Source organism: Penaeus vannamei, chromosome 3 (genome assembly GCF_042767895.1).
Source record: "Penaeus vannamei isolate JL-2024 chromosome 3, ASM4276789v1, whole genome shotgun sequence".
In the NCBI taxonomy this organism is placed as follows: domain Eukaryota; kingdom Metazoa; phylum Arthropoda; class Malacostraca; order Decapoda; family Penaeidae; genus Penaeus; species Penaeus vannamei.
In genome coordinates, this window is record NC_091551.1 from 8,149,895 (window position 1) to 8,162,394 (window position 12,500).

A 12,500-nucleotide genomic window follows, 5' to 3' on the forward strand; every position below is an offset into this window, starting at 1 on the left:
TCTCTCTCTCTCTCTCTCTCTCTCTCTCTCTCTCTCTCTCTCTCTCTCTCTCTCTCACTCTCACTCTCTCTCTCTCTCTCTCTCTCTCTCTCTCTCTCTCTCTCTCTCTCTCTCCCTCTCTCTCTCTCTCTCTCTCTCTCTCTCTCTCACACTCACTCTCTCTCTCTCTCTCTCTCTCTCTCTCTCTCTCTCTCTCTCTCTCTCTCTCTCTCTCTCTCTCTCTCTCTCTCTCAATCTCTCTGTCCCCTCCCCCTCCCCCCGCTCCCCCTCCCCTTCCCTCCGCCCCTCAAATCACTCCCCAGTAACCATATCAATCTCGGACCCCTTTTTCTTCCCCATTCCCTCCTCCTCCCTCCCCCCTTCCGCAGTCCCGACAAACGCCCACCGAAAAAATGTTATTATTTCGAATGCTTCATTATTCCCCCCCCCACATCCCACCCTACCCACCGAAAAATGTTATTACTCTGAATAAATTTCATACCCCCCCCACAAAAAAAAAAAAAAAAAAAGAAAAAAAAAAAAATATATATATATATATATATATATATATATATATATATATATATATATATATATACATATATATATATATACATATAAATATATATCGTAGAACACGAGCGATTGACTCCCATGTCTCTCTTATCATGACTAGTAAATATGAATGAAAAAAGTGTCATGATTACCCACAAGACCTAAAAAGATAATTTGATGATTAAAAAATTAAAAAAACTAAAATCCCTCCCCCCACTCCCCCTCCCCTCGAATCCCTCCCCCCACTCCCCCTCCCCTCGAATCCCTTCCCCCACTCCCCCCATCGCCTCACCCCCCCCAGCCCTTTTCAACTTTAAAGGCTAGTAGAAATAGATAATGAATAATAAATGATATAGACTCATCATTTTATCATTTTTTGCCGGATGTAAAACGGGAACCATCATTCTTGCGGCCAAATCATACATGGGGATTAATCACGTGATACATTTATACGCAGACACGTAAGACATACAGAGATTCGCAAAGAAAAAAAGAGAGAGAGAGAGAGAAACAGAGAAACCGAGAGAGAAACAGAGAGAAACGGAGGAAGAGAGAGAGAAACAGAGAAAGAGAGAGAGAGAGAACACAGAGACAGAAACAGAGAAACACAGACAGCGAGAGAGAAAAAAAGAAAAAAGAGAGGGACAGAGAGAGAAGAGAGAAAAGAAGAAAAAGGGCCTCCAATTTTCTTACTCGATTTGATCCACGAGAAAGAATTGCAGTTATTAATAGACTGAATATTCATTAAGACATGTCATGAGATGGGGAAGGAAGGAAGGAAGGAAGGAGAGAGAAGGGGTAAGAAAAAAAATGGAATTTGAAATGATATGAATTTACATGATTGCTGATGGAGGATAAAATGACAGAGGAAAGGGAGAGAATATTAAGGAAAAGGAAGGAGAATAGATTGAAATTGAGATCACAGGAAGAGAGAAAAGTAAAAGGGAGAGAATATTAAGAAAAAGGAAGGAGAATAGATTGAAATTGAGATCACAGGAAGAGAGAAAAGCAAAAGGGAGAGAATATTATGGAAAAAGAGGAGAATAGGTTGAAATTGAGATCACAGGAAGAGAGAAAAGTAAAAGGGAGAGAATATTAAGGAAAAGGAAGGAGAATAGATTGAAATTGAGATCACAGGAAGAGAGAAAAGTAAAAGGGAGAGAATATTAAGAAAAAGGAAGGAGAATAGATTGAAATTGAGATCAAAGGAAGAGAGAAAAGTCAAAGAGAGAGAATATTAAGAAAAAGGAAGGAGCATAGATTGAAATTGAGATCACAGGGAGAGAGAAAAGCAAAAGGGAGAGAATATTAAGAAAAAAGAAGGAGAATAGATTGAAATTGAGATCACAGGAAGAGAGAAAAGTAAAAGGGAGAGAATATTAAGGAAAAGGAAGGAGAATAGATTGAAATTGAGATCACAGGAAGAGAGAAAAGTAAAAGGGAGAGAATATTAAGAAAAAAGAAGGAGAATAGATTGAAATTGAGATCACAGGAAGAGAGAAAAGTAAAGAGAAGAGAATATTAAGAAAAAGGAAGGAGAATAGATTGAAATTGAGATCACAGGAAGAGAGAAAGTCAAAGGGAGAGAATATTAAGAAAAAGGAAGGAGAATAGATTGAAACTGTGATCACAGGAAGAGAGAAAAGTCAAAGGGAGAGAATATTAAGAAAAAGGAAGGAGAATAGATTGAAATTGAGATCACAGCAAGAGAGAAAGTCAAAGGGAGAGAATATTAAGAAAAAGGAAGGAGAATAGATTGAAACTGAGATCACAGGAAGAGAGAAAAGTCAAAGGGAGAGAATATTAAGGAAATGGAAGGAGAATAGATTGAAATTGAGATCACAGGAAGAGAGAAAAGTAAAAGGGAGAGAATATTAAGAAAAAGGAAGGAGAATAGATTGAAATTGAGATCACAGGAAGAGAGAAAAGTAAAAGGGAGAGAATATTAAGAAAAAGGAAGGAGAATAGATTGAAATTGAGATCACAGGAAGAGAGAAAAGTAAAAGGGAGAGAATATTAAGAAAAAGGAAGGAGAATAGATTGAAATTGAGATCAAAAGAAGAGAGAAGAAGTCAAAGGGAGAGAATGTTAAGAAAAAGGAAGGAGAATAGATTGAAATTGAGATCACAGGAAGAGAGAAAAGCAAAAGGGAGAGAATATTAAGGAAAAGGAAGGAGAATAGATTGAAATTGAGATCACAGAAAGAGAGAAAAGCAAAAGGGAGAGAATATTAAGGAAAAGGAAGGAGAATAGATTGAAATTGAGATCACAGAAAGAGAGAAAAGTCAAAGAGAGAGAATATTAAGGAAAAAGAAGGAGAATAGATTGAAACTGAGATCACAGGAAGAGAGAAAAGTAAAAGGGAGAGAATATTAAGGAAACGGAAGGAGAATAGATTGAAATTGAGATCACAGGAAGAGAGAAAAGGAGAGAGAATATTAAGGAAAAGGAAGGAGAATAGATTGAAATTGAGATCACAGGAAGAGAGAAAAGTAAAAGGGAGAGAATGTTAAGAAAAAGGAAGGAGAATAGATTTAAATTGAGATCACAGGAAGAGAGAAAAGTAAAAGGGAGAGAATATTAAGGAAAAAGAAGGAGAATAGATTGAAATTGAGATCACAGAAGAGAGAGAAAAGTAAAAGGGAGAGAATAATAAGGAAAAAGGAAGGAGAATAGATTGAAATTGAGATCACAGGAAGAGAGAAAAGGCAAAAGGGAGAGAATATTAAGGAGAAAAAGGAAGGAGAATAGATTGAAATTGAGATCACAGGAAGAGAGAAAAGCAAAAGGGAGAGAATATTAAGGAAAAGGAAGGAGAATAGATTGAAATTGGAGATCACAGGAAGAGAGAAAAGTAAAAGGGAGAGAATATTAAGAAAAAGGAAGGAGAATAGATTGAAATTGAGATCAAAGGAAGAGAGAAAAGTCAAAGAGAGAGAATATTAAGAAAAAGGAAGGAGAATAGATTGAAATTGAGATCACAGGAAGAGAGAAAAGTAAAAGGGAGAGAATATTAAGGAAAATGAAGGAGAATAGATTGAAATTGAGATCACAGGAAGAGAGAAAAGTACAAAGGAGAGAATATTAAGGAAAAGGAAGGAGAATAGATTGAAATTGAGATCACAGGAAGAGAGAAAAGTAAAAAGGAGAGAATATTAAGGAAAAGGAAGGAGAATAGATTGAAATTGAGATCACAGGAAGAGAGAAAAGACAAAGGGAGAGAATATTAAGAAAAAGGAAGGAGAATAGATTGAAATTGAGATCACAGGAAGAGAGAAAAGCAAAAGGGAGAGAATATTAAGGAAAATGAAGGAGAATAGATTGAAATTGAGATCACAGGAAGAGAGAAAAGTAAAAAGGAGAGAATATTAAGGAAAAGGAAGGAGAATAGATTGAAATTGAGATCACAGGAAGAGAGAAAAGTAAAAAGGAGAGAATATTAAGGAAAATGAAGGAGAATAGATTGAAATTGAGATCACAGGAAGAGAGAAAAGTAAAAAGGACAGAATATTAAGGAAAAAGAAGGAGAATAGATTGAAATTGAGATCACAGGAAGAGAGAAAAGCAAAAGGGAGAGAATATTAAGGAAAAGGAAGGAGAATAGATTGAAATTGAGATCACAGAAAGAGAGAAAAGTAAAAGGGAGAGAATATTAAGGAAAAGGAAGGAGAATAGATTGAAATTGAGATCACAGGAAGAGAGAAAAGTAAAAGGAGAGAATATTAAGAAAAAGGAAGGAGAATAGATTGAAATTGACATCACAGGGAGAGAGAAAAGTAAAAGGGAGAGAATATTAAGAAAAAAGAAGGAGAATAGATTGAAATTGAGATCACAGGAAGAGGGAAAAGTAAAAAGGAGAGAATATTAAGAAAAAGGAAGGAGAATAGATTGGAATTGAGATCACAGGAAGAGAGGAAAGAAAAAGGGGGAGAATATTAAGAACAAGGAAGGAGCATAGATTGAAATTGAGATCACAGGAAGAGAGAAAAGTAAAAGGGAGAGAATATTAAGAAAAAACAAGAAGAACAGATTGAAATTGAGATCACAGGAAGAGAGAAAAGTAAAAGGGAGAGAATATTAAGAAAAAAGAAGAAGAATAGATTGAAATTGAGATCACAGGAAGAGAGAAAAGTAAAAAGGAGAGAATATTAAGGAAAAGGAAGGAGAATAGATTGAAATTGAGATCACAGGAAGAGAGAAAAGCAAAAGGGAGAGAATATTAAGAAAAAGGAAGGAGAATAGATTGAAATTGAGATCACAGGAAGAGAGAAAAGTAAAAGGGAGAGAATATTAAGAAAAAGGAAGGAGAATAGATTGAAATTGAGATCACAGGAAGAGAGAAAAGCAAAAGGGAGAGAATATTAGGGAAAAGGAAGGAGAATAGATTGAAAATGAGATCACAGGAAAAGAGAAAAGTAAAAAGGAGAGAATATTAAGGAAAAGGAAGGAGAATAGATTGAAACTGAGATCACAGGAAAAGAGAAAAGCAAAAGGGAGAGAATATTAAGGAAAAGGAAGGAGAATAGATTGAAATTGAGATCACAGTAAAAGAGAAAAGTAAAAGGGAGAGAATATTAAGAAAAAGGAAGGAGAATAGATTGAGATTGAGATCACAGGAAGAGAGAAAAGTCAAAGGGAGAGAATATTAAGAAAAAAGAAGGAGAATAGATTGAAATTGAGATCACAGGAAGAGAGAAAAGTAAAAGGGAGAGAATATTAAGGAAATGGAAGGAGAATAGATTGAAATTGAGATCACAGGAAGAGAGAAAAGTAAAAGGGAGAGAATATTAAGGAAATGGAAGGAGAATAGATTGAAACTGAGATCACAGAAAGAGAGAAAAGCAAAAGGGAGAGAATATTAAGGAAATGGAAGGAGAATAGATTGAAATTGAGATCACATGAAGAGAGAAAAGTAAAAGGGAGAGAATATTAAGAAAAAGGAAGGAGAATAGATTTAAATTGAGATCACAGGAAGAGAGAAAAGTAAAAGGGAGAGAATATTAGGGAAAAAGAAGGAGAATAGATTGAAATTGAGATCACAGGAAGAGAGAAAAGTAAAAGGGAGAGAATATTAAGGAAATGGAAGGAGAATAGATTGAAACTGAGATCACAGAAAGAGAGAAAAGCAAAAGGGAGAGAATATTAAGGAAATGGAAGGAGAATAGATTGAAATTGAGATCACATGAAGAGAGAAAAGTAAAAGGGAGAGAATATTTAGGAAAAGAAAGGAGAATAGATTGAAATTGAGATCACAGGAAGAGAGAAAAGTAAAAGGGAGACACTATTTAGGAAAAGAAAGGAGAACAGATTGAAATTGAGATCACAGGAAGAGAGAAAAGGAAAAGGGAGAGAATATTAAGAAAAAGGAAGGGGTAGAGATTGAAATAGAGATCACAGGAGAAGAGAAAAGTAAAAGGGAGAGAATATTAAGAAAAAGGAAGGAGAATAGATTGAGATTGAGATCACAGAAAGAGAGAAAAGCAAAAGGGAGAGAATATTAAGAAAAAGGAAGAAGAATAGATTGAAATTGAGATCACAGGAAGAGAGAAGAGAGAAAAAAAGTAAAATAAAAAGAAAAGTAAGTCAGAGGAATGGTAGAGATGGAACTGAGGGTGAATTACAGCGCATGGCTATCACGTTGCACAAAGTAAGAGTAAAAATGGAAAAGAATATAGTACGAAATTGGAGGAGTCTCCCCTCCGCCCAAGAAGCATAGGATTACCTTGGGTCTTTATATATCCTTTTATTTCCAATCCCTTGATCTCCCCTCCTTCATTCCCTATTTCGTCTCTCCTCCCTCTTTCTTCTTTCCATCATCTCACTTCTTCTTTTTCTCGTTTTCCTTCCCATGCAACCTCCTTCTTTCGTGCTCTTTCCGTCCCTCATTCTCTCATTATCTCACTTCCTTTCTCTCTCTTTCCTCTCTCTCTCTCTGTTCCCATTCTCCATTTCTTCCTTCTTCTTTGCTCCTTTCAAATCCCTCCTTTCCCTTCTCGCCTTTTTTCTGTTCTCCATCTCCCCGCTTCACTCCCTATTCCTTTTCTCCCTCTCCGTCTCCTTCCTCTTTCCCTCTTTTCCTCCTCCCTCATTCCTCCCTCCTTTTTCTTCCCTCCCTCCCTCCCTCTTCCCTTCCCATTCCCCGCCTTCAACTTGCGTCCTCCATTTCCTCCCTTCCTCTTCTCTCCTCTTTTCCCCCTCCTCCCTCTTCCCTTCCTACTTCTTCTCCACCTTTTTCCTCCTCTCTCCCTCCTCCCTCTTCCATCCGTCCTGCTTTCCTCCCTCCCTTACTTTTTTCTCCCTTCCACTTCCCTCCTTCCTGCAAAACTCTTCCTCACCTTTCCTCCCTCCCTCTTCTCTTCCTCCTTCCCTCCTTTCTCCCCTCATCCCTCCAACCGCTTCCTCCTCCTCCTCTCCTCCCTCCCTCCTTCTTCCCTTCCTCCTCCTCCTCTCCCCCTCCCTCAAATCCGTCTTCCCCTCCTCCTCCTCCTTCTCCCCCTCCCTCCCTCTTCTCCTTGCTCTTCCCCACCTCCTCTCCCCCTCCCTCCCTCCTTCCTACTCTCTCTCCCTCTTCCCCTCCCTCCCTCTTCCCTTTCTCTTCCCACCTCCTTTCTCCCTCCCTCCCTCTCAACCCTCCCTCCCTCTTCCCTTCCTCTTCTCCCTCATCCTCCTCCAACCGCTTCCTCTCTCCCCTCCCCCCTCCCTCCCCTCACACCCCCTCACCCCCTCACCCCTCACCCCCTCCCCCCTCACCCCTCCCTCCCTCTCCCTCCCTTCCTACTCCTCCTTCCTTCTCCCCCTCCTTCCTCTTCCTCTCCTCCGTCTTCCCCTCCAACCGCTGCCTCCCCCACCCTCCCCTCTTCCCCTCCCTCCCTCCCTCACCCCCTCCCGCCCTCCCTCCCTTCCCCCCTCCTCCTCACTCTCCCACTCCCTCCACTCTCCCCCTCCCTCCCCTCTTCATCTCCTCCTCCTTCCTCTCCCCCTCCTCCCTCCCTCTTCCCTTCCTACTCCTCCTTCCTCTCCCCCTCCCTCCCTTCCTCTTTCTCCCTCCTCCTCTCCTCCTCTCCCCCTCCCTCACCCTCCCTCACCCCCTCCCGCCCCCCGAGCCAGACGACGGACTCCGGTGTTAAAAGTTCGGGGTCGTAGTTTGGCCAAGTTTAGACAGTGTTGGGACGCGGCTGCTGTTTACTCGGGGATTCGGAGGTCTGGGCGGCGACGAGGTCTTGCTTCCGCGAATCTTGGCTTGAACGGGCTTGACTGGGCTTGGTTTGGCTGGGTCTGGTTTGATTTGGCTTGGCTTTTGGCTTGAGTTTGGTTTGACTGGGCTTGGTTTGGCTTGATTTGGTATGATTTGGTTTTGCTTTGGCTTGAGTTTTGGCTTGACTAGACTTGGTTTGGCTTGGTCTGGTATGATTTGGCTTTGCTTTGGGTTGGGTTTTGGCTTGACTAGGCTTGACTTGGCTTGATCTGGCTTGGTTTGGCTTGACTAGGCTTGATGTGGTATGATTTGGCTTTGTTTTGGCTTGAGTTTGCTTGACTTGGTTTGCTTTGGCTTGACTTGGATTTATTTGACTTGGTTTGGCTTGAGTTTGCTTGACTTGGTTTGCTTTGGCTTGACTTGGATTTATTTGACTTGGTTTGGCTTGAGTTTGCTTGACTTGGTTTGCTTTGGCTTGACTTGGATTTATTTCACTTGGTTTGGCTTGAGTTTGCTTGACTTGGTTTGCTTTGGCTTGACTTGGATTTATTAGGCTTGGTTTGGCTTGACTTGGCTTGATTTGGCTTGGGCGTCTGTAGGTGTTTGTGGTTTTATGGTTTTTTTTTCTTTCATGGTTTATGTGGTTTAGCTTGTTTGAAAGTTGGTTTGTTTCTTTGCCTTTTTGTTTATTGTTTGTGTATTTTTTCTTTTCTGTGGTTTATTTTGCCTGTGAATTGTCTTGCCTGCTTGCAATTCATCTTGAGATTCGTCCCATCTGTTTTCTTGGCGTCTGTGGCTTGTTCTATTTGTGGTTTGTCTTGTTTGTTGCTAATCGGTCTGTCGTTAGCGTTGCCTGTCAGCCGGAAATCTGTTTTGTCATAAATGTCATGGTTCAGCTTCCATCTTTTTTTGTATCTAGTTGATTAGATATCTTTTATGAAAATGTTTTACTTGTGTTTTTTGCTTTTCTTTTCTTTTTCTTTCTTTTTTTTTGAGAGAGAGAGGTATGACGTGTTTGTTTGTGCGTATGTGAGGAATGATGCGTATATTTTCTTAACATTTGTAAATTTGTAAATCTGTTTGTTTGTGTGGATGCGTGTGTTTATCTAAATGTACACATGGTTGACTAAGTACATACTGAAATGTGTTTGAAGGTCTGCGTGAATGCATTTAATTGAATGAAACAAAAGGAAAACAGAAGCTCACCAGGTTTTATTTATCATCATAACCGATAGGGAGGAAAACAAAAGAAAAACAGGTCAGTATTTGAGTAAAAATAAACATAAAACAATTACTTTTCACTCAAAAGCAAATTTAAGATCCGACAAACATTTCCTCTCAAAACAGGAATTCGAGACTGGAGAAAATTAATCTTGTTTTGGCGAAGAATGAAAAAAAGTGAAAAATAGAAAATAGTCGAAAGATAAATTAAGAATAGAGAGAGAAACAGAGAGAAACAGAAAGAAAGAGAGACAGAGACAGAGACACAGAGAGAGAGAGAGAAAGAGAAAGAGAGAGAGAGAGAGAGAGAGAGAGAGAGAGAGAGAGAGAGAGAGAAAGAAAGAGATAGACAGACAGACAGACAGACAGAGACAGGGACAGAGACAGAAAAACACAGATAGACAGAGAGAGAAAGAAAGAAAAAAGAGAGACAGACACACACACAGAAAGAAGAGAGAAAAGAAGCAAGAAAAGAGAGAAAAAGAAACACACTTTTCCTCCAATAAAATACAATATACTCCGACCCGGAAACTCGCTTTAAGAAGCAGGAATTAATGAATGTCGAAAGGAGCTGGATGCGAAACGGGCTAAGAAGTTTTAATGGATTTTGAGTCAATTGATGGAGAAAGTAACATGCTGGAGAGGTTGACTGGGGGAGCGCGAGGGGGAGGAGGCAGGGGAGGGAAGGGAGTGGGGAGGGGAAGGAGGAGGATGTAAGGAGACAGATGGGGGACGGAGGAGGAGGTGGGGAGACAGATGGGGGACGGAGGAGGAGGTGGGGAGACAATAGGGGAAGGAGGAGGGAGATGAGAGGGGGAGGAGGGGGATGTAGAGGAGACAGATAGGGGAAGGGGAGTGAGGTGTGGAGGGAAGAGAGGAGGAGGTGGGGACATGAGACAATAGGGAAGGAGGAGAGGAGACAGGTGAAGGAGGAGACGGTAAGCGGAGACAAATAGGGGTAGTTATGAGCAGGAGGGAGAAAGTAATGAAAAGATGTGTGAGCATAGAGGGAATATGAGGTGGAGAGACAGATAGAGGCAAAGGAGGAGGATGTAGGGGAGATAGAGAGGGGAAGGAGGAGGAGGTGGAGAAGAGACAGAAGAGGGGAAGGAGGAGGTGGAGATGATGGGGAAGGAGAGGCGAGGGGAGACAGAGAGGGGAAGGAGAGGTAAGGATGCTTGAGAGAGGGAAGACAGGGGAGGTGTAGCATGTGAGGGAGGGGAAGGAGGAGGAAGAGATGGGGAGACAGAGAGGGGAAGGGGAGGAGGTGGGGACAGGTCGTGAGAAGGAGAGGGAGGAGGATGTGCGGAGACAGATAGGAAGGACAAATAGATGGGGAGACAGAGAGAGGGAGGAGGGGAGGTGGAGAGACAGATAGGGGAAGGAGGAGGATGTAAGGAGATAGAGAGGGGAAGGAGAGAGGAGGGTGAGGAGACAGAAAGGGGAAGGAGGGTGGAGGTGGGGGAGACAGATGTAGGGAAGGAGGAGGATGTAAGGAGACAGATAGGGGGAAGGAGGAAGAGATGGGGGGGAGACAGAGAGGGAAGAAGTGGGAGTGAGGTGTAGGGAGGGAAGGAGGGAGGAGGTGAGGGAAGGGAGGAGGAGGTGGGGAGGGAAGGAGGGAGGAGAGCAAGGTTAGACAGAGAGGGAAGGAGGAGGAGGTGGGGAGACAAAGAAGGGGAAGGATGAGGATGTAAAGAGACAGAGAGGGGAAGGAGGAGGATGTAAAGAAACAGTGATGGGAAGGGGAGGATGTGAGGGACAAATAGGGGAAGGAGGAGGTGAGGAGACAGAGGGGGAAGGAGGAGGGAGGTGGGGGAGACAAAAAGAGGAAGGAGGAGGGAGGTGGAGAGAAAAGGGAAGAAGAAGGAGGCTGGAGACAGTGAGGGTGAGAAGAACTGTGCCGAAGGCTGAGAGAGAGAAAGAGGGGCAGGAGGGGGCGGAAGGAGAGGAAATGGAGGGGGGAGAAGGGAGGGGATATGGAGGAGGGAGCGATGAGAGCGAGGAAGGGGTAAGAGAAGGATGGGGGACATGGGCACTGAAGAAGAGAGACTCTGGATAAAAAGGAAGGGAAAAGGGAAGGGGGAAGATAAGGAGACAAGAAGGAGAAAGGGAGAGGGATGGGAGAAGAGAGATGGGAAAGAGGAAGGAGAGCGAGGAAGAGGAGAAGAGGGGTGAGAAATTGGGAAAGAGAAATGGGGAAATGAACTTGAAAAAGAGCATATGGGAAAGATGGAAAAGGGGAAGTAGGATATAAGAAGATATACGGGGAAGAGAGAGTTAGAGAAAAAGAAGAGAGAGAGAGAGAGGAGACTGAGAGAGAGAGAGAGAGAGAAAGAGAGAGAGACTGAGAGAGAGAGAGTGAGAGAGAGAGAGAGAGAGAGAGAGAGAGAGAGAGAGAGAGAGAGAGAGAGAGAGAGAGAGAGTGAGAGAGAGAGAGAGAGAAGAGAGTGAGAGAGAGAGAGAGAGAGAGAGAGAGAGAGAGTTGAGAAAGAGAAAGAGAGAGAGTTAGAGAGAAAGAGAAAGAGAGAGAGAGAGTTAGAGAAAGAAGAAATAGAGAGAGAGAGAGAAGTTAGAAAAAGAGAGAGAGAGAGAGAGAGAGAGTTAGAAAAAGAAAGAGAGAGAGAGAGTTAGAGAGTAAAAGGAAGAGAGGAGAGAGAGTTAGAGAAAAGAAAGAGAGAGAGAGAGAGAGAGAGAGAGAGAGAGAGAGAGAGAGAGTGAGAGAGAAAGAGAGAGAGAGAGAGAGAGAGAGAGAGAGAGAGAGAGAGAGAGAGAGAGAGAGAGAGAGAGAGAGAGAGAGAGAGAGAGAGAGAGAGAGAGAGAGAGAGTTAGAGAAAAAGAAGTTAGAGAGAAAGAAGAGAGAGAGAGAGAGAGAGAGAGAGAGAGAGAGAGAGAGAGAGAGAGAGAGAGAGAGAGAGAGAGAGAGAGAGAGAGAGAGAGAGAGAGAGAGAGAGAGAAAAGAAGAGAAAGAGAGAGAGAGAGAGAGAAAGAGAGAAAGAGAGAGAGAAAAAGAGAAAGAGAGAGGCAGAACAAAGGGAAAGAGCGACGATGAATCTCAAAATCCTCAATATGTTTTTGACAGGATGTTAAATGTCGCACGTCACATATGTTGCATATGTGTATCGGGGAGGAGGGGGGGGGAGGGGGAGGGTGGCTAAGTGATGTGTTGTAGATGTGCTTTTTGTCTGCTTTGCTTTATTAGTTTGTTTGTTTTTGTTTTCTCTCTCTCTCTCTCTCTCTCTCTCTCTCTCTCTATCTATCTATCTATCTATCTATCTATCTATCTATCTATCTATCTATCTATCTCTCTCTCTCTCTCTTTCTTTTTCCCTCTCTCTCTCCTTTTCCCTCTTTCTCTCTCTCTCTCTCCCTCTCTTCTTCTCTCCCCTCTCTCTCTCTCTCTCTCTCTCTCTCTCTCTTTCTCTCTCTCGAGACATGAGATTATCCTTCTCTTTAAATGAGTAATGTGCATTGTTATTCATGTAGTGTTGTGGGATCTCGTTCTATTTGTGTGAAGTTCGTGGAAAATGTGTGTGTGTGGCTTCGTGTT

At 42.0% G+C, this 12,500-nt stretch overlaps 1 protein-coding gene across 1 annotated transcript in view; it reads right to left on the reverse strand.

Annotated features, from left to right (window-relative positions):
- Window positions 1-7,688: 7,688 nt before the first annotated feature.
- Window positions 7,689-12,500, reverse strand: part of LOC138859541 (probable serine/threonine-protein kinase samkC) — a 10,900-nt gene continuing 6,088 nt past the window's right edge. Inside the window, exon 3 of the mRNA XM_070115132.1 lies at window positions 7,689-8,322. Coding sequence (XP_069971233.1) covers window positions 7,689-8,322 — 634 coding nt within the window. The remainder of the gene's footprint in view (window positions 8,323-12,500) is intronic.